General features: G+C 39.7%; 4 protein-coding genes across 6 annotated transcripts in view; 3 read left to right on the top strand and 1 right to left on the bottom strand.

Moving 5' to 3' along the window:
• The window catches only part of mmp20a (matrix metallopeptidase 20a (enamelysin)), a 4832-nt gene extending 454 nt beyond the window's left edge, over positions 1-4378 (top strand). The window contains 9 exon segments of the mRNA XM_087177757.1: positions 439-704; positions 846-994; positions 1166-1291; positions 1720-1869; positions 1872-2024; positions 2244-2272; positions 2275-2399; positions 3033-3139; positions 3501-4378. Of these exon segments, the coding sequence (XP_087033883.1) occupies positions 439-704; positions 846-994; positions 1166-1291; positions 1720-1869; positions 1872-2024; positions 2244-2272; positions 2275-2399; positions 3033-3139; positions 3501-3610 (1215 nt within the window). The 3' untranslated portion in view covers positions 3611-4378.
• Positions 4379-5177: 799 nt separating this feature from the next.
• Positions 5178-9048, top strand: LOC111665424 (collagenase 3-like). The gene is made up of 11 exons (XM_087177756.1): positions 5178-5406; positions 5543-5659; positions 5966-6093; positions 6222-6370; positions 6629-6754; positions 6854-7015; positions 7342-7540; positions 7628-7758; positions 7860-8025; positions 8198-8301; positions 8607-9048. The coding sequence occupies exons 1-11, from the start codon at positions 5299-5301 to the stop codon at positions 8708-8710; spliced, it is 1494 nt and encodes a 497-aa protein (XP_087033882.1). The 5' UTR covers positions 5178-5298; the 3' UTR covers positions 8711-9048.
• Positions 9049-9203: 155 nt separating this feature from the next.
• On the top strand, positions 9204-17547 carry tbrg1 (transforming growth factor beta regulator 1). Of its 2 annotated transcripts, XM_023420446.2 has the most exons (16): positions 9204-11156; positions 11395-11532; positions 11885-11942; positions 12055-12137; positions 12225-12261; positions 12610-12672; positions 13222-13458; positions 13667-13737; positions 13957-14198; positions 14394-14530; positions 14667-14813; positions 15057-15154; positions 15338-15448; positions 16045-16091; positions 16179-16324; positions 16780-17547. In XM_023420446.2, exons 2-16 carry the CDS (start codon positions 11414-11416, stop codon positions 16822-16824), a joined length of 1641 nt encoding a protein of 546 aa, XP_023276214.1. In that variant the 5' UTR covers positions 9204-11156; positions 11395-11413; the 3' UTR covers positions 16825-17547. The 2 variants fall into 2 exon arrangements, with proteins under 2 accessions (XP_023276214.1, XP_023276215.1); XM_023420447.2 differs by lacking the exon at positions 16045-16091.
• Positions 17460-22652, bottom strand: siae (sialic acid acetylesterase). Of its 2 annotated transcripts, none has more exons than XM_023420448.2 (10): positions 22460-22652; positions 22163-22324; positions 21689-21843; positions 21147-21285; positions 20727-20907; positions 20487-20572; positions 20262-20395; positions 19865-20019; positions 19338-19524; positions 17460-19073 (listed from the first exon to the last, which is right to left on the bottom strand). In XM_023420448.2, exons 1-10 carry the CDS (start codon positions 22569-22571, stop codon positions 18807-18809), a joined length of 1578 nt encoding a protein of 525 aa, XP_023276216.1. In that variant the 5' UTR covers positions 22572-22652; the 3' UTR covers positions 17460-18806. The 2 variants fall into 2 exon arrangements, with proteins under 2 accessions (XP_023276216.1, XP_023276217.1); XM_023420449.2 differs by having other exon boundaries at positions 20727-20895.
• Between the last annotated feature and the right edge of the window lie 1519 nt (positions 22653-24171).

Raw genomic sequence — 24171 nt, 5'->3', positions numbered from 1 at the left:
TAGGAAAAGGCACATCTGATCCAGAATTCTGTAATTGTTCATTGCTTGCTGAAAAGATTCACTAAACAATTTGAACTAAATTTTTTGGTGTGGACATTCACTGGTCTTTTGAGTATTTTGAACACTGCACTCACCCTGTGGGGGTGAGAGTTTTTTTCTCTAAACAGCAAAAGCTCCTTCAATACTCATTTCTTTGCAACATGCATTTAACAATTGAGGTCAATAGGTGATCTACCTCATATGCATTTATTAGAAACATTTTTTTTTTTTATTTATCAGAAAATGATTTGTAGAAATAGTGAACAGTCCGATGTCTTTGTATCAGAAAATGCATCTGCTGTAACCTCTCATCAGTCATACACTGCGTAGTGTGGCGCAGAAAACATATAAAACACCATTTATAGTATAAATACTTTTTGGCATCTCATATGAACATAGACTTAACCCTCCTCTCACAACAGGAGGTTCTATAACCTGAACCCCAGAAGCAGAGACAGAGTGTGAGTGAGACGGATTCGGTCCACGTCAGCCATGGAGGAGAAGATCAGAGAAATGCAAAATTTCTTTGGTCTGACAGAGACGGGACACCTGGACCCTCATACACTGGATGTGATGAGGGAGCCGAGGTGTGGTGTTCCAGATGTGGAAAACTTCAGCTTTTACCCTGAAAAGCCTAAATGGAAGAACCACACCATCACATACATGTGAGATGTTTTGCGTCGACTCAAAAACATTCATAGTTTTCTAATACATACTTTAATCATTCTGGTTTTTACTGATTACTGTAATATTGTAAAATGGTCATTTTCTCACATGTTGTTGGTCCATCTTTTACCGGCACACAGGATTGCTAAATACACTCCAGACATGAAGAATGGGGATGTGGCAAAGTCCTTTTGTTCAGCCCTGAAGATGTGGATCGATGCAGCACCACTGAGGTTCATAAAAGTCAGCCATGGCAAAGCTGATATAGTCTTCTCCTTCGCCCGCAGAAGTAAATCTGCAAATCACTTCTGAGGAGTTACAATGCCGCTTAAAATACACTCAACACTTATGTTAATTATGGTTAATCATGCCAAAAAAGATGGAGAAGATGGGATATTTTTGCAACAGTGTAAATCAGATTTTCCTGGAAACCCTGGTTCATTCACTCGTTCTGTTGTAGCTCATGGAGATTTCTCTCCGTTTGATGGACCCTGCGGTGAGCTGGCTCACGCCTTTCAGCCTGGAGAGGGGATGGGAGGAGACGTGCACTTTGATGAGGATGAAACATGGACGGCAGGGGGGCAAGGTTTGTCAGTCGGGATTTTATCTCAAACCTTGCTGACACTCACTTACTTTGCTCATTTGTCTGAATAAAAATCTTGAGTTATTGGTTTATTTATTGGTTTAAAATATACATAAAGGATACACTCTTAATTTCATGATATCTAGCTCTTGCTCTCAGATGCTTTGAATGCACTTACTGTTAGTCGCTTTGGATAAAAGCATCTACCAGATGAAATTGATGAAATATAAAAATTTGTTGCAGATTGTCAAAACTGTGCAATCTTAGTGCAGTATGTTTGTTGAATATGTAAATCAATGCTGCACCATGAGGGTGTGGCTCGAAGTGAAGCTCTCAAACCCAAAGACAGCAGTGTGGCAACAGTTTTCAGTGTAATCCTGTGCTAATTTACCTCTTAAAGTGACTAATTGGACACTGTTGCTGTATTTCAGGTTACAGCTTGTTTGCTGTTGCAGCTCATGAGTTCGGCCACTCACTGGGTTTGACTCACTCCAAGGACCCCTCTGCTATCATGTACCCCAATTACAGGCATCACAGCAGTACACAGTACTCTCTATCCAGAGATGATGTGCTTGGGATCCAAAAAAGTCCAGGTACATGTGGATGAGAACAACAGGGACATCCTGTTGGAGTCGCCTGAGAGAGGGCCGCAGCGGCACATATTTACCAAGCATCAGTTTTCATGTTGATGCCGCTTATGACATCCCTGCCAAAGGCGTGGCGTACATATTCACTGGTAGAGTAATGGGCAGTCTGCAAAGCATCACTTAGGCCTTGTCAGCATGACAAGGCTCGATTTCCAGTAGGAGAGCACAACGTTGAGCCCAAATTACAGCCTTGTGCAACTTAAGTGTTGCACTTCATGCAAGAGGCTCATTGAGTTTGGCAGTGCCTGTGGTATGTTGCTGTTTTTCATAGTGTCCCAAAATGCAGTGACATGGCTGTGTTTTTCCAGGTCATAAGTACTGGGTGGTTCAACAGCTTATGAGATGAGAAGTTGTGCCGGCTCCATCTACGAGTACGGCTTCTCCTCCAGAATCAGGCAGGTCGACGCTGCCGTGCATGTCAGTGAATATGGGAAAACAGTTTTCTTCACAGGAGATTTTTATTACAGTTACCCTTTTTTAAAGGCCAACTTGCTTCACATAAAAAAAAAAAAATCACATACAAGCAAATAAAAAAACAGGAGAAGTTACAGATGAAGTGAGAGAAAATATTCCAATATCAAACAGCCACCTAATGAGGCTTTTTCATGCTCATTCAGTTTCAATGCCATACTAAGCAAATTAATCTAGGGCTGCAGCTAATGATTATTTTCATCATCTATGAATCGATCAATCATTCTCTTGATTATTCTATGAAAGTTTTGGTCTATAAAATGTCAGAAAATAGTGAAAATGTCCCTCACAATTTCTTAAAGCCCCAGTGACGTCTTCAAACGTCTTCTTTTGACTAACAGTCCAGAACCAAAAGATTATCAGTTTATTGTAATGTGAGCGACAAAAAAAAGCAATCGAATATGAACATAGTGTCAAAATAATTCATTAATATGAACTAATATTAACTCAAAATTATTGGATACATTATCAACATCTCATCACATTGGGTAAATGAGCATGCATGAAATAACAGACATCAAAAGACGTTTGCACTCTAGCAGGTAACAATGTCCATACCCAAACGGGGAAAAATATTCTAGTATGAACTGGATGAACAAAACAAGCGAATATGAATGATCCGACCTCAGGTATGATGAACGCAAGAGACGGATGGACCCGGGCTTCCCCAGACTCATCCAGACAGACTGGCCTGGAATCCCGAAGAGGGTCAACGCCGCCTTTAAGTTGCATGGTAAAGAAAACAGTGAAACACAGTTATGGTCATGAACTCTGTATAATGCGGACCTGAGCAACAGGATACAAATAGAATACAGCTGAAATAGAAGTTGTAATTTCTTGTTTTTACCGGGTTTAGGTGGTGGACGGGTGGGGCTTACCGCACTGGACACACTTTTATACTGAAAACACCACTTTTCACCAGTTTTAGAACAATGTGTTACTGAAGTAGAAATGTTCTATTTACAGCTGAACTTTGCTGTTCACATCTCAATTCAACATGAGGGGATAACACACTTGACATGCACACACAATTAACATATGACAAGAAATAGAGTCTTTTTTTAACTCTTTTATGTGTGATTTTCTGTTGACAGGTAGCATCTTCCTCCTCAGTGGGTTAAAATCCTGCCAGTTTCACTTCAGACAAAAGCGAGTGGTGAATATAATTCCAGCAAATTCTTGGCTGGGATGTAGATACAGCTGATACAGTGGTGGAGTGAGTTGAATTGTTAATGGGAATACATCTTGTGTATAGTCAAGAGAGAAATAAAAGGTCATATATAATAATAATATAATAATTATTAACATTATGTATTTGACTGAAATTATTACAGTTAAGACTTTTGAGGCATGTGTGTACCTGTATGTATGGTACAGAAGACTTTTAATGTGAAAATCAAGTGCAAGTGTATCATCAGGTGCATTAAAGGTCCCATATTTTATACTTTTCCTGTATTTTCTTTTAAGAGTCAATATCCATAAGAAGATATAATTGTGGTTTTAAGAACCAAAAACTATCTCAGTGTCACGGTGCGGGTAAAGGCTGGACCCAAATGCAGCCAACACATAGGGATCAATCCAAAAATGTTTATCAACTGAAGAACTTACAAAACGAGTGAACCAACAGAACAGGAAACCGAAGCACGAAGGCACACAAGGAACAATAACTGGAGACACAGGGGATACCACAGCCGCTCGAACAGGCAACATGAACAGACCGAGGACAAACCAGACATGAACAGCTGGGGGAATAACCAGACATGAACAGCTGGGGGAATAACCAGACATGAACAGACGAACTGACACAGACAAAGGGGAGCACAATGACTATATAGACGCAAGGGGGGCGAGAATAATTGAACACAGTTGAAACACCTTAAGGCGGGGGCAGACAATCACCACACAGAAAAACAGGACCAAGACAGGAAGTAAAAACATTAAGACACACAAGGAAACCAACTACAAAATAAAACAGGAAGTGACAAAATCCAAACAAACTAACAAAAAGTGTCTGCCATGGCAAACCATGACACTCAGGTTGGATAGTGGGTTTAGCTGGGCTTGGGACATGGCTAGGGTGGTGATTGTTTTGTTGTGACATCACAAAATTACAGAAGTCCCGATTACTCATTTTAAGGCTCAGTTTAGCCTCAATCAGTGCTTAGAGATAAAGTCATGTAACGTTCGGTATCTGCAAACAGCACACTCATGTTTACCCACCAAACTGGACTGTGGTCAGCACACATCAGAAGGTTATCAAAAAGAGAACACTGAAAAAAAACAACAAATAGGTAAAGTAAGTCAATGTTTTTTTTTTGACAGATAATTTTGTTCATGTTTAAATTTGACAATCGGGATGAGGGGCAGATTGTAGGTGTATGTTCCTGTTTTCTACCAAAGACCATAATATAAAATGGGTCAAATTAAGCAGATCAGTCTCATTACATTGTGTGCTCCTTACTATTGCAGCTTAGTTTTGTATGGTATAAGCTGATAAAGCACATGCATCTACAGTATATTCACTCAAATATAATATACTACTCAAATGTGACAAATGATACAAAAATATCACACAACAAAGAAAATTGTAAATGTTTGGATAAAACCAAAAACATCTCACTAAAAGAAAAAGCAAGAAGACAACAGACCAAAATACAATCTAACTGCTTCACAGATGTTTCAAAGGTGAAGTTAAACTGATCGTATCTTCTCCTCCCACTGTGTTATCATTGGGGCCCCTCTTTACTCTCCTGCCCCTTCTGGCATTGGCTTGTTTTAACATTTACTGGAAAGCTCCTATTCAGCTTTTATCAGCAGGACACACACACCAAGCTGTCACGGCCGCATTTATAAGAGGAGAGTGGATGGTTGAGAAGAAAACATTTCAACAAGATGTCTCTCATTGATTTTTGGATAGTGTTGCTGGGTTGTTTGGCACTTTGTCAAGCTGCACCTACTGTTGCTCCAACGGTTTCACCAGAGGACGAAGACCTGGCTCAGGTATGTTCTGCATATATATATATATATATATTAGCAGTGAGGAGCTATCAGAAGACATGGGTGAGACTAATAGATTTAAGGCTCAGATTGTGTATTCTGTATTTTGCTTAAACCCTGTTTCCCCTCTGTGTGTCAGGGATATCTTTCTCAGTTCTATGGTGATGTTGGGATGACAAACTCCTCAATGCGAAGCATCACCAATGACTCCTTCAACCAGGACCTGCAGGCCATGCAAGCTTTCTTTGGCCTGGAGGTATTTACGTCAGTCAATGAATCAAATATTCTATTTTCAACAGTGCTCATATCACCTGAGTGAGCATGTATGAAGAAAGAAAAGCTCATCTCAATTTCATGGATTAAAAAGATAAAACACATGAGACAGATCTCTAAAATATTGCTTTCTTGTAACGAAATATAATATGACTCCTAATAACTTAAGTACTGACAAGGGATACATCACAGGAATCATTAAGCAGACAGCAAAAATGACAACATGTTTCAAACTTCACTTTAAGCATCTCTATGTTGTTGTTACCTCATGTCATCGTCTGACCACTAGGTGACTGGCGTCTTGAATAAAGAGACTGTGGAGGTGATGAAAGCCCCGAGGTGTGGTGTGTCAGACATCAGCCGATATGGACACTTCTTTGGAAAACCCAAATGGAGGAAAAGGCTAATTACATACAGGTAAGTGAACCAGAGGAGGTTATAATATTGTCAGTAGTTACATAATTGTATTTCAGGTGGTTGAGAATTTAAACATGAACAACAACAATGAGGATGATAATGATGATAACCATATATGATTTGAACAGGATCACTCAGTACACTCCAGATCTGACCCAGAGTCAGGCTGATGCAACCATTGCTAAGGCTTTCCAGCTCTACAGTGATGTCATCCCACTGGACTTCAAACAGGTCTACACCGGCTCTGCGGACATCATGATCCTCTTCAAGGGTGGATGTGAGTCTGGATGAAATAAGAAGTTTTTAAACACGGTTGCAACCTCTGTCAGGAATAAATAAATAAAACAATAAAAAAGTCCAAATTTATCACCTTGTTTTACAGAAATCTGACCTTAGACACGTTATTTATCCTGATTATTTTTTCATCACTGATGCCAGCTGATCTCTTGGTTTATGGGAATCCTTGTCTCTGGATGCAAGTACAGACTTGAACTCTAAAATTGTAGATTACATTATCTCCTTTGTGTTATTGCAGATCATGGAGACTTTTACCCTTTTGACGGATCGGGTGGAGTCTTGGCTCATGCTAACTCTCCTGGACAAGGTCAGGGAGGGGACACACATTTTGACGATGATGAAACCTGGACTCTTACCCAAAGAGGTAAATATACTCCACCATGTTATTTTAGTGAAGCTGAAGCTCCCCTGTCCACTGAGGAAGAAGTATAAAATCCATTCACGTTGTTATTGTTGTGTTCAGGTGTGAATCTGCTGTTGGTGGCGGCCCATGAGTTCGGCCACGCTCTGGGCCTGGATCACTCCAGGGACAGACGCGCGCTGATGTACCCCACATATCAATACGTCAACACAAACGGGTACAGGCTACCAGACGATGACAGGCGAGGGGTTCAAGCCCTTTATGGTAGGAAAAAAACAAGCTGAATTGTTGAACTTCAAATATGTCTTTATTTGCACCACATGACAGAAACCTCTATTCAACCACTAAACAAATTCCATGTGTTGCAGTTTGCAATTTGCAATTTACATTTCCATACAATGAACAGCAGAGGAATTGGAGCCATTTTATATTTAATGTGGGTTGTATACTTTACCGTCAGACTGATTTTAAACAAGAGCTTAAGGTCCTAAAAGTGCATCTTTTAGTTTATTTATGTCGTTGGTCGTTTGCTTTATGATGGCTGATTATTATAGTTTAGTCACTCTTAATTTTGCCACTCCATCTCCCAGGAAGCCGTTCATCAGTGCCCACACCAGCACCAAAACCAAAACCACGTCCAGAGCCTGAACCAGAGCCTGAACCAGAGCCTGAACCAGAGCCAGAGGACCCAACGGAAAAACCAAACCCCCGAAATGAGCAGTGCAACCGCGGGCTGGTGTTTGACGCTGCTACCTCCATCCGGGGAGATCTGTTCTTCTTTAAAAACGGGTATATTCTGAAAGTATGATAATCAGTGTATTCATCTAGAACATGAGTCCTACATCTTTTTACATTTTAATTTAAATGCCTTACCAGATACTACTGGAGAAAAAGTTCAACCATCCAAGGAATCTCTTTGACTAGAGTGAACGCAAAATGGTCTAGGATCAATTATGTTGATGCTGCCTTTGAAGTCCCACACAGGGATGTGGTGTATCTGTTTGAAGGTAATTTTCAAACGGTTTTGTTCGGTTTGATTGTGGATTGTAGTGAATGCGATGAGTGCTGTGAAGCTGTACAAGAATAACCTGCAACTGTTTCTCTACAGGTAATCAATACTGGGGCATAAAGGCTTATGCAAAGACAATAATGTCAGGGTATCCAAAGTCTATCACCCACCTCGGCCTCCCCTCCTCGGTCAGTAAGGTTGATGCAGCTGTTTATGTGCCAACAACGAGAAAAACACTCATTTTTGTGAATAGCCAGTATTGGAGGTGAGCATTGGTCATGATCAGATTTTATTGTTATTCACGACATGTGCATATTGGTTTTTAGTGGATAAAAATGAAAATAACAGAGATGTTAACTGATCACTGAAACATTAATTGGGTATGGCTGAACACAAAAAGAGTAAGAGTAAGAGTGTCTCACTTTTCTCTCTTGCAGCTACGATGAGAGCAGAAACCAAATGGACTATGGATACCCAAGATATATCACGTGGGATTTCCCTGGCATCGGCTCCAAAGTAGATGCAGCCTTTGAGAATCTTGGTGAGAAATATTTATTCACATTTAACTCACTTCTTACTGGTCAAGAATCACCTTTGGTTAGAATGACAGAAACAAAAATCTGGCATTATATTGTAAGCTATACTAGTCATTATTTTTATATTGAAGGAGTAACTTTCAAACAAATGAATGCTAATATTACTCCATATCTGCTGGATGGATATAAGTTGTTTGTACTATAATGTGAATATTATGTATTTTATTGCACAAAATGTCCAAAAAATCTGTTAATTTGTCTGAAAGTTCAGCTGCATACTCGCATATAAAATGAATCTTCCCTCCCACAGGATATATTTATTTCTCAGATGGACCCAGACAGAGTGAGTACTACATGCCATACAAGAGGGTGATGCGTGTACTGCTCAACTACGGCTGGCTCAACTGTTACTGAGACACAACTGTCGAACTCCCTAAATGTAACTGCAGTTTGCATGCTTTCTTATGATGTGGGGAACAGTTCATAGAGACAGATGTTGTTTTGTAGTCTAACTACTGCTTGGCTGCTGACGTACAGCAGAGGCAAAGGTCAGTAAATGTTTATCATTTGATCAATTCTGTAAATAATCTTTGACCTGTTTGAAAATGCTTCTGATTCATGTATGGAACTTGCAAAGGAACATACTGATGGTCATTGTATTTGCTAAGACATGTTTGCACACTTTTGGGTGTAAAATAAGAGTTAAGACATCCCGGGATTACAAATAAAGGTCAAGATGGAGTTATGCAAAAGCTCCTCTGCAATTTCATTGTCCCTTTTAGCCATGATAGGGCTCAACATGCATGATTTTCTTATTTGAATACACTGTACTTTGGTTATGAAGTAGAAAAAAAGTAGACAAACAATTTAAGCCATTAGTTGCTCTTGATCATGTCTCAACTGTTATGTTGTGAAATAACCCTGTCTTTTCCCTGTATGCAGCAATTTTAGAATTAGGACCACAGGGTTTGTTTAGCCACATGAGAGGAGATCCAATATAGAAAGAGAGCTGAGTCACTACTGTTTCATGAACATGGATAAAATAAGGATTTTATAGTTTGTTGTGCACACACACAGTAGAATCCAGGTTGAAGCACACAACAAACTAAGGCCAAGGAGCTAAAAGAGTGCAGCAGATACGATCAATGAGAGTGGGGGAGCTTTAAAGGGTTGGTTCACCAAAACAAGATATTTTCTCCCTTATCTGTAGTGGTACTCAGTTGTGCAGATAATTTTAGATTCAATTTCCCAGGTTGTGACATATCTATCTCTGAGATTTCTGCAGCCACTCCAATGCAGTGAATTGAATTGTATTTGTGATGTCTTTACAGCATTACACAAGAGCAAAATCTCTTTTCCAAAAACAATGTATACTCCAGATATCATCAGAACATGCTGTCAAAATGTATTATTTGGACAGTGGAAAGCTGAAAACTGTCCACAATGTTGCTGTTAAAACCCTACAAAGTAAATTCCAATCACCTCCACTGTATTAGATAGGAGGAAGGGGAAAAAAAACATTATCTCAAAACTCCAGCAGATAAAACTAACACTATCTGCATGGCTGCATAACAAGGGATACGTAAGAAAATACTTCTTTTGTTATTTGGGTGAACCAACAATTTAATTAGTAATGACCTTTGATGGTCTTACAAAAAGACTGTTGGACTGGAAATAACCATTTAAATCACATTTATGGGAAATCTAACCCTTTTACTGCCTGCCACCATGACAGAAATAGGCAATAATTCTAGTGTAATTTAGTTTAGAGATGTTAATTTCTCAGTACACAGAAAATGGGCCGAGTTTTTCCTCACTCGTGCATCTAAAGGACTCTGTATTTTACTGCAGGACAGTCCATCCTCAATGTAGGTGTGGCATATTTATGCTCTGCAAGATGTCCCTTTAATCTGTGTGTTGTTCGCACAATAAAACAACCACACAAACATTTAGGTCTGTCCCATATAGTGTAGGTCATTTTGTAGGTCAGTGACAAAAGATATGAAGAAAGTTATGATTTAGAAACACTGGTGGTGCCAGAAAAAGTAAAAACAGAAAATCAAAGTAAAGGGAATATGATTTGTTATTTTGACCTTACAGAAAGATTTTCAGATCATCATGCTATCAGTACACCTGCAGCTGGTCGAACATAAGCACAGGTGCATTGTGAATAGAGATCTATGGCTACATACAGTGGTTATCAAAACTCCACAGGTATGTATCATTCACACCAACACCTTGACAGAGAAACACAAATCATCCTTTAGAGAGGGAATTAACAGAAGCAGTTAAAGTACTCAGATGTGAGGTATTAGAAGACAAAATACACCAACAGTGAAAGGGTGTTTAGAAATGATGTAGAAAAGAGTTGCAGTTGAGAAAAATTTGAATGTCTAAATTAAATCTGGGCACAAATTATATCGTCTGAGGAAAGACAGAAAAAGAAAAGAAAAAAACCCAAAACTTTTCTAATTGTGATCTCGCTTCAAAAACAAATTTAACCGGATATCCGGTAAAAGTACCCTCGGTAAAAAATGTCCGATGGAAACCACTGCCTTTAGTTTCTTTGTCGATCCCTTCGTAATCGACATTTTTCTTTATTATTTCTTTATTTTTTTTTACTGTAGATAGTTTCGTTTTGAAACATATTACTGAAATTATTTGTTTTGTGCACAGCTCCACAGTATCACGATAGTTCCGACGGATTCTGCTGCTAGCTGGTTAACGTTAGCCTTTAGCTTCTCTGTATGTAAACAATGCGATGAAGGCGACTAAAAGTTCCGGTTGACACACGGAAACAAACAGTCCGGAGCACGAACTGAAAGAAGTGGGCTTGTTGGTTTGCTGCAGTTTAATTGAGGTGTGTGTGTGTGTGTTTGCTTCTACATAACCTTTGCTCTTGTGTTTTATGTTATCAGCAGCTGTGTGCACTTAGCAAGTCTTAGCTCCACTGTATAAGCAGGTTTCTGGTTTGAGTGCCTTGCTTACAGTCTTCTTGTTGCCAATATTGTTCTAGCTGAGTGTATGATGTGTCTGCAGACAGAAAGATGAGCTGGGTTGTAAATTTCTCATTGACGTTTCTTCTCTCCTCTGGGCAGAGGCTTGTCCTTGTCTCCTATGGAGTCACTCAACACGTTTGAATCTGAGATGGAGGCTGATGGACAGGGGAACTACTCTCTGTTTCCTGCTCTGGACAGCATTGCAAGTCTGTCTGGGACTGCAGAAACACTGGAGAGGTTGTACAAAATAATTTCATTTTAAAACATATGAAAATCTTTAGCTGGTGGGAATCAAATCTAAAAAAAAAAATCCGTTTTAATACCACCTGTCTCCTAACTAGCAGCAGAGAAGGGCTTTGCCTGGATGTGTCTGCTCACATCATTTGATATCAAGCAATTGCACAAGTTATTGAATTCAAAACATACAAACAATACCTTCCTTAGTTTCCTGGTACAGCTCTACTCTTTTTACTAAAATATAAATGAGTATGTGATCTAAAATTTTTATATTTTATTGCTAATGATTTTGAAAGTGCCAGTAAATGAAATAATGTTTCACTTGATGATACTGAACTTCTTCTATTTGCAGTGAGCCACCCAGTGAAATTGCAGAGAAACCAAACCTCACATGGCTCGATGCTGCACAGGTGTCTGTCATTTATGCTTATATTTCATTGTGGTGTTATTATATTAATATTTACTATGATCAACTGCTGTAAGTTAGTAAGTGTGTTTTGTCTTAAACTTTCTCTTGTGTAGATCGTCTTGGAGGAGGCAGGACGTCCCATGCACATAAAGGAAATTAAACAGAGAATCATCGACAGGGGACTTGTTCAATCCAAGTACAGCAATCCTTTCAAATTTCTATACATCTTTTTACCCATGTGCTCACATGTCAAATGCTTATCATGTTGCTCTCCCCTTGGCAGTGCAAAATCGAGTCTGGAGGCTGTCATGTACCGTGAGGTAAGGAGGGTGTTTAAAACTCAGCCTGACAGCAACCTCTGCTGTTGAGTATAATAACTTGCACCTCCATTCAGCATCTGTGTTTGTTCAGTTAATACAGTCCAAGCATCGTCTGTATTTCTTTTACTATTTTTTTCTTGCTCCATGTTTTTCCATCCTGCTTCTTTGACCTTATTTCACTATTTTAAAGAGGAGCACTGCTGTAATCACAACAAAGGATTCCCTGTGCTCACATGCACAAGCGTTGAACCAGCTGTTATCTAATAATGATGGAATTAATCTAAATTGGGAGTCAGATTTGGCTTTTCCAGCCCCGTGCATTTGGCCTCAGTCTCACATATGTTTCAGACACAAAAAGGCAGCAGGAGATTCAAGAGGATTGAGAACAGAAACGGAGTCTTTGCACTGCTGGTGAGTTAACTGGGATACTAATGGCAATTTCACACAAACCCTGAATATGTTATGGTATACTGAAAAAGAATTGACCTTTTATGCCAGGTTATTTGTCATGGATAAATACTCAGGCATTACTGTTCACACAAGACCTAGGCCCAGAACTATAGTTGGATACACATCACTGCCTGGTATAATTGTACCACATAGAAAGAATTTATTGATATTGAAATTTTCATTTCAGTATCATTAAAATTGGGATACGAAGTGTTTTTGCAGTGAAGATGTAGATGTGATAGTTTCTGTTTATTTCCTAAACAGAATAGAAATTATTTCATTATTTTAATTTCTTTATTTTTAACGAGCTCATGCACATTTTGTTTTCACGAACGTTCATTGTTTGTCATACAGCAATTTATGTGCAAGCTACATCAGTGTTAATTTTTCATCTACATTTTAGTCAGTATTCCCATCCACCCTCCTGAAGACAACACAAGCTCAGGCCTCAGGTACTTACCGGCACACATGAATAGATCTCTGTCTTTCTCTCCCCTCCTCTGCCTCCAGACCGATGAGGAGCGGCAGCAGGCCCTGCAGGCCTTCACTGCCCAGTCTTTCCTCAGCTCTCCGCAGCAGAACACCATCAGCGGTTCTGGCTCAGGGGCCTCGGCAGCTGCCTTCCCATCCCCCACCGGTTCCTCAGAGCATAAGGCCAAGATGAAGAGAGGTTCACGAAAAAATCAGAATGAGAAGTACCGACTCAAGTACCTCAGGCTGCGCAAAGCAGCCCGTGCAATGATATTTGTGAGTGAATGATTGATTAATATAAAGATGTAACTAGTTACTGTAGGTTTTCTTTCACATCTTGCATATATGGAATGATATTTGTGACTAATTTTTAAGCTATTACTGGGAAAACAGTTGAAGCTTCATACAATTTCAGTTACTCTTAGGAACAGTTCAGATACGCGGCTCGTTACTGATCAGTGTTGGAATACTGCTGTGCCCACAGGAGAATGCAGCTCTCTGTGATGAGGTCGCTCACTTAGAAGAGAAGTTTCTGAGAGCAAAGGAGGAGCGAAGGTGAGTGGACATGCCCCAGCTATGTTTATGATTCCCATAATGTTCTTAAAAAAAAAAAAAAAAAAGTGCTATTGGCCATCTGGTTTGTTCAGCAAGGACCCACCCCAGTCATCCCGCTTTGTCCTCTTTTGTTATTCTTCTATACTGTATGATGGATGTGCCATATGGTGAAGTTTTATGACGATTTTTGTTTTTTTGCACATTTATTTTAATTTCCAGGTTTTTACTGAAGTCGTTGTTGCAGTACCAGTCGTTGTCAGAGGGGGAAATACTACCTACACCCACCTCTAGCTCTCATCCACCTGTGCCGCCTGTGGCATTAACCTCAGGCCCTGCAGGGGCTTCAGGCCTGTCTGGGGGGCATAACATGGCGTCAGTGGTGTCGACAGGGGAAGAGGGACCTCTTAAGAAACCAAAGAAGGAAAGGAAAGAGCGAGGAAGGGAGAATGGAAAGGAGGAGAGTGAGTGCTATGGTCACGTATTGATAATATGATATATAGATATGATATATATATATATATATATATATATATATATATGATAATATATATATATATATATATATATATATATATATGATAATAGAGGGAATTTGAATGGTTTGCATTCACCTTTCGAGACAGTTGGCCAATCATTTTATTGCCTCGTGTGTTCAGTGCCAAAGAAGATGTCTAAGAAGAGAAAGCTAGCAGACGGGTCACGGAAGCTGGTGCAGCCCATCCCTCTGGACTCATCTGGTCGTCCCGTCTTTCCCATCGTACTGGGAGGTTTAACGATCTACAGTCTGGGAGAGGTCAGTGCTTTTTTTCTTGCCATGGTACAGTTATTGTAAACCTCTGAACTGAAGTCCTCTTGCTCTGACAACTTAAACAGGCCATCCCGAGTGTAGACTGATGGTTAAAAAAAAAAAAAAATCTACTGCTCTCCAGATAATCACAGACAGAATGTTGTTCCATGACGAGTGTGCCATCTACCCAGTGGGCTTCTGCAGCACACGAGTCTTTGCCAGCATGAAAAACCCTGACCAGCAGTGCCTCTACACCTGCCAAATCAAGGATGGAGGAACAGGTCCACAGGTAAACACACACAGTTGTGATTGTCGTCAGTTTTGCCAAATATCCATCATCATTCTTCTGAACCTTGCAAATGCATGTTAATACAAGTATTTATGAAAATAGTAAATGGCTCAGATCAAACACACACTACATTGGCGATCAAGTTGTATTTTTGTCCAGTTTGAAATGGACATATTTTACTGACAGTCACACAACATGGTTGCTGCAGGTTTTTTTCCAACATTTTCAACATTGTCCCCCCAGTTTGAGATTGTGCCTGAAGAAGATCCTCAAAACGCCATCGTGGCCTCCTCTGCCCTGACGTGCCACTCCAACCTACTGAAGGCCATCGCATCTGTCAGGTACAAGACCTTCACCACAAAGGCTTGGATTAAATTGAATTTGTTCATCTGCATAAATTACACAGCAGACATGTACAGGTTTTGTGTTCTCGGGTTGTGGTGTTAGTCTAGCAAATGTCCACCAGAAAATGATGTGTCACTTTTAATTTAATTGTGTACTCATTCAACATGTCCATCTCCTAGTTCCAAGTCAGTGGCGCCCATCGTGCCTTCAGGAGCAGACTTCTTTGGCTTCTCTCACCCCACCATCCAGAATCTCATCCAGAGTTGTCCAGGAGCACGTAAATGTACCAAGTAAGTTCACTCTTATTACTGAATGTTGACTATCAATTACATTACACAACATCCACACTCTTTTCTAACTTGCAGATTATCATTTTAGAATAAGAATGATATTTGTTTTTCGTTTTTTTTACAACATTTTAGACTTTCGTTTTTGTTTAAGGGGAAAAGCAGAAGACGTGTGTGTAGTAAAGTCTGGACCGTTCTGCTTCTGTGTCCAGTGTACGTGTTTGTTACTAAAACAACAAACAACTGTTGCTGTCAATACAGGTTAAGTTTTCTAAAACATGCAAGACCAACTTCTTCAGCTCGCTGGGACCCAAGACTGCATCACTTGCTGTCTCAGCCATAATTTGTAATTTATTTGTAATGGTAATATACACAGACAGACCTCTGCATTTTCAACATCTGCATTGGTCGTGCAACTTTGGGAATCCCATGAAATGTAGGGAAGTGTCTCCCAGACCGTAAGGGCCCATAAAGGAATTTCGTAGATCAGTCATAGTAATTATTTACAGACTGAAACATATTTTCGAACCTGTTGTTCCCTGTTTCATGATTAAGATAAAGATGTTTCTGAAACCAAACTATTGGATCATTTAAAACAGGAGCAAGGAAAACAAGAAACTGGAAAACACTGCCAAGCCAGGACAAAGTAACTATGCAGAGAAATTGTGCAGTGAATTTATGTTTTATTAGAACCATATCATCTTGTATTAATAATTTTACCTTGTTCATTTAGCTACAGATGGATTCGTTTTGAGGTGTGTCGCCCTGGTGACGGCCAGGTTCCTCACAGCCTATCGGAGGACGATGCCTCTGTCAACTTTGAGGCCTACCAGAGACACCAGGGCTTTGATGAGAACATCAAGACGGAGCACATCACAGGTTGCTTCAATACAAGTTTACAAGTGTATATTAAACCTGGTGTGTCATTCAAACATACAGGGGAAGGGGAAGCATCTAGGTTAAACAGCTGGGATTACTGTATAGTCAGAAGGTTACAGGCAAGCAAATGAGAAACCGTGTCTTGTTCTTCAATAACTGCTGTCAAAATGTCTCAGCTCAATGTTGCTCAATGTTGCTCTGCTCTGTGGCAATAACACAACTAACCTCAACAACTGCTTCACCAGGCCTGTGTGGGAAATAATATAAAAATAAGTGTACTTCCCCATAGGAGTGACAGGATGTTAGTATGAGCCTTTCAAAGTAAAAGTCTGTGCAATTATATCACAGTATTTCCTATTTTTTGTAATTTCTTGCATTTTCTAATGCTGGCAGTCATCACACTTCATCACATTGACAGTGTCTGTTCTTCTGTTTTCCCACCTGGCTTTCCTCAGGACAGACACCGCAGTCTCCTAGCTCCTCTCATCAGCATCACCTGACCTCCCCCAACATGAAGCCCTCTACGTCATACTTCAGCCCCTGATTCTGACAGCACTGGTGAAATCAAAGCCTCACCTGATCCTAATCCTTGTTAACGGTCTTATTTACAAGGCATCAAATTTTTCCTGGTTAAATTATTCTTGAAATGGTGGCATAACAACTCAAATTTATGCTATTTATTATATGTCATCTTCCTAACCAGCCCCAGACAGCATCACTGCGGATGAGTGCTAGCATGGTTGATGATATGCTGAATGTGGTAGATGAATTAGATCTGTGCTTAACATGCTAACCCAACACCACTGTATTGAAAATTACATTCTTTACTGTATGTATAAGCGAGTCCTACTTGACAGTATATTTAAGATGTAAATTGTATGAGCTTGTTTTTCCACTAGTTGGGGATTACACAGGAAAAACAGAATAAGGTTAGTATGCGCTCCATGTACACATTTTGGTGGATGGCACACTATTGCATTGGTATTTAACTGTTGGTACCCTATTTAAAGTTTCACAATTGAAAAAAAATTCTATATCATGTTTGGATGAATCAATAATTTCATTGCATTTCATTCAGTTTTTCTGTTTTACCAATGCAAAAGCTCTGGCTTTGAATGTAAACATCCACAAAAACTTATTTGCTGATTTGTCATTTATTTGTGTCAAATGTCAAAAGGACTTATTTGAATCAGAGTTTTGATAAAATAAAAATACATCCGTCACACTTTTCTACATTCATACAATCCAGCAATTTATTGGCAGTGGTTCTAACAGCATAGATTTTATACAGTGCATATGGACTTAATAAAAAAAAAAATAAAAGATTGAAATATCCCATTTACATAAATATTCAGACCCCTCACTTAGTTCTTGGTTAAAGCACCTTTGGCTTCAAGTCTTCTTCAGAATGATCCTACAAGCTTGGCACACCTTTCTTTTCGAAGTTTCTCCCATTCTTCTTGGCAGAATCGTTCAAGTTCAACCAGGTTGGATGGGGAGCGTCGGTGCACAGCCGCTTTCAGGTCTCTCCAGAGATGTTCTATTGGGTTCAGGTCCAGCCTGTGAGCCAGAGCACTCTGGAAAAGGTTTTCACTCAGGATTGCTTTATACTTTTCTGCATCCATCTTTCCCTCTATCCTGACTACTCTCCCAGTCCTTGTCGAAGAAAAACATCCCCACAGCATGATGCTGCCATTGCCGTGTTTTACTGTAGGGTTGGTTGTAATGAGGTGATGCTCAGTGCCTGGTTTCCTCCACACACGCCGTTGGGAATTGTGGCTAAATAGTTCATTCTTCGTTTCATCAGACCAGAGGATTTTGTTTCTCATGGTTTCGCTGGCTGGCCAGATTTAGGAAGATTGTTGGTGGTTCCAAATCTCTTCCATTTGAGAATGATGGAGGCTACCGCGCTCTTGACCACTTTCGATGCTGCAGAAATTTTCTTGTATCCTTCCCAGATCGGTGTCTTGACAAAATCCTGTCTCACAGGTCTATGGACAATTCCTTCGACCTCATGGCTTGGTTTTCACTCTGACATACGCCATCAACCGTGAGACCTTCTATAGACAGGTGCGTGCCTTTCCTAATTATGTCCAATTAGGCACAGGTGGACTCCAGTCAAGTTGTAGAAGCATCTCAAGGACCACTGATAGAAGTAAGATGCAGCAGAGCTCAATTGCAAGTGTCATGACAAAGGGTCTGAATATTTATGTAAATGGAATATTTGTCTTTTATTTTTTAAAAATGAATTGAATCCATTTTAAAAAGTGTCTGAAACCTTTCCGAATGCACTGTAAATGATAAAGTGTAACCACATTATACATTCCTGTTTAGTCCAGTGTCCAGACTAATCTTTTGAATAAATCTAACACGATGGTGAGTCTCCTACCGCACGGTATCTGTCCAATCTGCTCATTTGACCTGAATGACCAAATGTGTGTGTTTTTTTTTAAAATCACATTGTCTTCTTGCAGTTTCTGCTTCAGTAGCTTTTCCAAATGTTTCCTTTATCTGGGTAGCGGTTGAAAATAAAAGGAGGGGCAGGTAAAATCCCACTGGCGCTGTAGATTGGACAGGCTTTAAAGTCACAGGGCCAATCCCTCCATGCATATCGAACAGCAGCTACTTCATCGCTGGGTGGACACAAGCTGGCAGATAACTGGACAGTGGTTGGACCCCATTGTGTGATGGGAGCTGGAACCCAGAAGGACTTAGGCCCACATGGAGCTTGAATCCCAGAGCAGCAGATCTTTATTAAAAAAAAAAGGTGGACACAAGAGGGTCCAATTATTTACAGAGCAAGAAATTAGTTTGTCTTGGAAATGGTCAGACAAACTTCAGGTACAACACATGCCGTTTAATAGTGATCAGTTCATGTGCAGCTAAAGCAGTATGACCTAAATGATGTGTGATTACACATACTATTTAGGCCAACGTGTTAACTTTGTTTTACTGCGGGTGCCTATGGGACAGAAATCTTAATTCACACTGACTCCACCATTTCCAGCCTTACCTCAAAGATGTCTTTAGAGTATGTGACAGAGACAGACTGGTTGAAGGTAATGTTGACATACATTCGCGAGGACAGGATTTGACTGGGGAAAGGTCCAAGGAAGGACACGTCCTTTTCATTATAAGCCACTGCCCTTGCTCCCAGTGTCAGTCTGTAAGCTACATCCTGCTTGTCCCGGGGATGGATCCTGATACACAAAAACAGAAAAGAAACCAGTCTGTAAGAACAGATGGGTAGCTTGAAAGTTAAATACAAAAGCAGGTCACATCATCACATTTGTATACTTTTAATAAAGAAAAACAGCAGAGAAGCAGTTTCCCTGTTGGTTTATGGTGCATCAAGAAAGTCTGTTGATGTTAGATATGCCAGGGACTTTCCGTGTCTTGGCAGCATATCAGGGGCAAGTCCATGAAACACTTAATAGATGTTTATAAGGATCTTAAATCTATCCAAAGACTAACTGGAAGACAGAGCGGAAAGGTTTGAACAGGTGTCATCTGAGCTCTTTCCTCGTGCCAGATCCTTACGTGCCATAGGGTGATGTTATATCTGGTAAATCCAGAGCCACAGCCATGAAAGTTCGCTGCATCCGTGGATTCGGGACAAAGCCAACGTCTGCCGTCTGGTGCCAGCGGATGTTCGGAAAGCCGTCATCTGTGGAGTCTTTTTTGTAGGTGGACAGCTGCACGTAAAGGCAAGAAAGAAAAACATGGATCAGATCTACAATAATCCAAATGATATATACAAAGGCTGTCTTACTTTATCCACAGCATCTTGTCTTTTTTGGGGGGCACCGAAGTGAGAAATTTTTTAATTTTATACAGTGCCTTCAAAAAAAGTGCACATTAAAACTTGCACTATAATAAATGTTTCTTTTTTTGTCTTATTATCTGTAGTATTAGTGAAATACATAAAATAACTTACCTGGACAAACCCAAAGGGGAAATCAATAGCCGTCTGCCCCTCTGAGCCCTGGTGAAATGCCATCCTCCAGTCATCAATCATAGCAGGGAAGGAACAATTGTACTTGTCCTGATGATAGTCTGCATTCTCCTCACCTGAAAGTGTGAAAAACCTTATAGATACATGTGATGTATTTGGCTTTAGAGAGCATACCTGTACCTGTGATACCTGTGCGGGTAGTCGTACCTTGGTACCAGATGGCTCCTTTGATGGTCATGTTGAGCATTGGGTGGATCATCGCATTCCACAAGACAGAATTCCTGTCTTTGGGACTGGGGGATTGTAAGATGCAGACAGTAGCAGCAGTGCGGTTAATGCAAGTTAGCGCTTCTTGCTTATCACACACCAGAAAAGTTAATACACTTGCCTGTGAGCAGAATTACCAGGCTGCAGGTTAGCTGAATAGTGTTGTCTTCATATCTTTACCTCTCTCTAGTTCGCTGTAGTCCACACTGCTGCAGCGCTCTTGGCGATGACCAGGCTTCAACAGGTGTGCCTCCCCAACAAGACTCCACCAGTCCAATGGGGTACTTCAGAAACTCGTACATGTAACGTCCAAAGAGCCAGCACACTGCAGAAAAGTCAGCCAGACTCCCTGGAAATACACCTGCCTATTAATCAACCAATCAATAAACTGCAAGTTGGTGGTAGCACACACATAAACAAGTAGCATCATGGTTGATACATGTTGTGACCGTAACTAAACAGTAGCTCCGCTTTAGGAACACCGTGCAGTTGTTATTACACACCTCAGTTGCAGTTTAATACCCCTGACCAAAACCTTTAGCTGCAATTAAGTCTTTGAATAATTATGTGAATAAATAAATAAATAAATCATTGTCTCACTTGCTGTGGGCACAGTCCAGGGAAGTTCCACTTGAATCAGATCAGTCTGCTCAGTTTCACTCAGGTTCAAAGCTGCCATGAAAATCCTCACATGAGGATACTTCGCTGCGAGGGCCAGCTCCTCTGATGCATTGAAAATCTATTGGGGAAATCACTTGAGAGTTCATTAAACAATGAAATATGAATAAATACATACATATCAAATAGAACATTATTTTTGTCTAGAATGCCCCCTGCCATAAACATGTTTGTCCATTTTTTCTGACCATGAGAGCTAAGGTAGAACTTTTTTCTCCATGTCAGAGATCTGGTTAGTCATCTTTCTGGCGCTGATAATATCCTTCGAAACCAATTATGTTGCACTAAACCAGGAATAAAGTAAATTTAATTCAGACTAACCCTCTATGTTTTGTGGACAATATAATCAAAAGGGTTTTGATTCAAGAGTCAACCCTTACGACAGACTTCTATAGCACATTTACTGTGTTAACTTGATTTAACTCATCAGAAAGACAGTCAGGTGTTCATGTAGCTCAGCCTACCTGGGATGTTTTGAAGTACATGTTGCTCTGTCCTCCACACAACCAAACATCTCCAAACCACACATCCTTCAGAGTGGCCATGCTGCTCTGCGTAGCTGCTTTCACACTGTAGGGACCACCAGCTTTGACAGGGTCAAGGGTGACTCGCCAGATACCTTTATATGAAATAAATACTATTTAAAAAAAACTGTTAATAAAAGAAAATACGTGGAGACAGATTTACAACGCATTTCATTTATTGGGAACACGAGATATGCTCTAGAAAAAGGTGGATGCACATCAGTCCTGATATGTTATATGCAGTGATAGAATTAACAGCAGATGGGTTTCCAAAACCAAATAAGTTTTAAAACAAAAGTGGGGTCTCTGCCATATCTGCTCCTGTCAGGATCACTTAGTGTGGCCTCTGTTTCCATCAGCACCCTGCAGATGTCAGGATAAACTTCCCGTCTGACAGCAACTGGCTGTACTTACCTTTTGTCACATTGACTGGTGAGGTTTTCTGTTTTATCGGTCCTGACAAGGAGACAGTGACCTGTGCACCCTCAGGGCCGTAACCCCACAGCACAGCTCTCTCTGGAGACTTCTGCAGCACCATGTGGTCTCCATAATAGGAGGCAAAGCGCAGGTTCACACCTACACACAAGGACAATTGTATTATTCCCTTTACTGGAATGCTTTTACAAATGCCATTAGAAATAAACAAAAAATATAAGTATTATTAACTTCAGTTCCACAATCGTACACACATTTTGGCACAGTGTTACTCACCAGAGGTGTCAACACAAGGTAAAAGTATGAAAACAACACACAGTGTTATTGCCATGACAATAAGACAACCGACGTTAGCAAAAAGCTGAAAGGTTCTGTCCGACCAATTCATGGCCGTTCGCTGACATACTCACTAACAGTCAGACAACTCAGAAACTGACTAACATCCCCGTGATTTCTGAGGGAGGAACATTATTTGTTCCTGGTACGTCATCTGGGCGCAGCTGACCGTCAACCTTCAAAATAAAAGCATGCAAAATGAAATGAATATTTAAGAAATATTTTAATTTGTCACTTCTGACATTTAATCAATATTTTACTGGAATACACATTTACCATTATATGTTTTCATGGGGAAGCCAGAATCCACCTCAGGCCAGAACCACAACCAGCAAGAAATGATAAGTCATGCATATCAAATTAGGGTCATAATGATTTTGAACTTGTAGAGTGATGTTCACAAATAATTCCAGTGTTTCTAGTTGTAAACCAACCCTTGTAAACCTGTAAAAAAAAAAATCTGTGTGAGAAATTCAAGTTTCTACATGTGAAAAAAATGTGATTATGTCAAAGAGATTTGTTAAAAAGCGTTAGCATTTTTCTTTTTTCTTTATTGGTGAAAAAACAGGGACAAACAAAAATTGTAAAATGTCAAAAATGTCATTAAATGCACATTTACAGGGACCTTTTTTGTATAGTTTATGTTTGCATGATGAGTTTCATTTATTCTTTCTGAATAAACATCTTTTATAAATATATAACACTGAGTGAAATGTTTCAACATGAACATGTTATTATCTATGTTAATATTTAGCTAAATTTTAAGTAATCTCTCTATAATGTCTTATAACATTGTATATGGAGAAGTGCTAGTTGCCGTTTCATTTATTCCACTTAACAAAACAAAATTATATAATAAATAAGATGTAATAAAAAAAATGTAATGGTGGAGTCTCATCTTATTATACAACCCTGTTTCAAATGATAAATACATGAACCTTGAAACCTTTCTTTTACTTATTTAGTATTAATTGTGCATTATGACATATTCCTTACTATTACCACCTGTAAGAGATGAGTTGGCTGTTCCAGTGACTGTACAGGACAAATGATAACTGCCAACTGAGTATAGCCTACATGTATAAAATAACAATTATGCTGTAAACAGCAAATGGACCGAATGATTACAATAATTTCAATGGTAAAGAAATGACACTAGTTATCTCTTTACAGTTTGGATGGGTATGTAATATTGTTTATTTACAATGCATCTTCATCAGTATGGAATGTCAGAACCCTGTCAGCTAACCAGCTACTAAAATCATTTCATTCTTCAGCTTCCTGCCCTTATAACAATAGTTGTTTACATGGTAGGTTTGGCATATGTTTATATTTTTTTGCTAAATAGTGGCAGAATTTTGCCTCTGGAACCACATATTTGATGAGTCAGCTGATACCGAACTTTTCAGTAAGAAAATAAAAGAGACTGAATCTTCCTTCTAGCTGCAGAGTTGTATTGTAATGCTCAGTGGTTTTATTAACCTGAGTAACACCTGAGTCATTTATTAATAAAACAAAAAAATAAATTATAATGCAGCTGCAAGCAATGGAAATAAGCCTAAAGTTTTATAGTAATTTAAGAGAGGATTTTTCATTTTGCTGAATAAAACTGTTTTGTAGTGTTACACTTCGTCTATGTTATGTGTCCTGCA

This window comes from Seriola lalandi, unplaced genomic scaffold (genome assembly GCF_002814215.2).
Source record: "Seriola lalandi dorsalis isolate HSWRI2012SDOR001 ecotype SW California unplaced genomic scaffold, Sedor1 jcf7180002054642, whole genome shotgun sequence".
NCBI lineage: Eukaryota > Metazoa > Chordata > Actinopteri > Carangiformes > Carangidae > Seriola > Seriola lalandi.
Note: the sequence above shows the minus strand (reverse complement) of the source record. Positions and strands in the feature narration are given on the sequence as shown.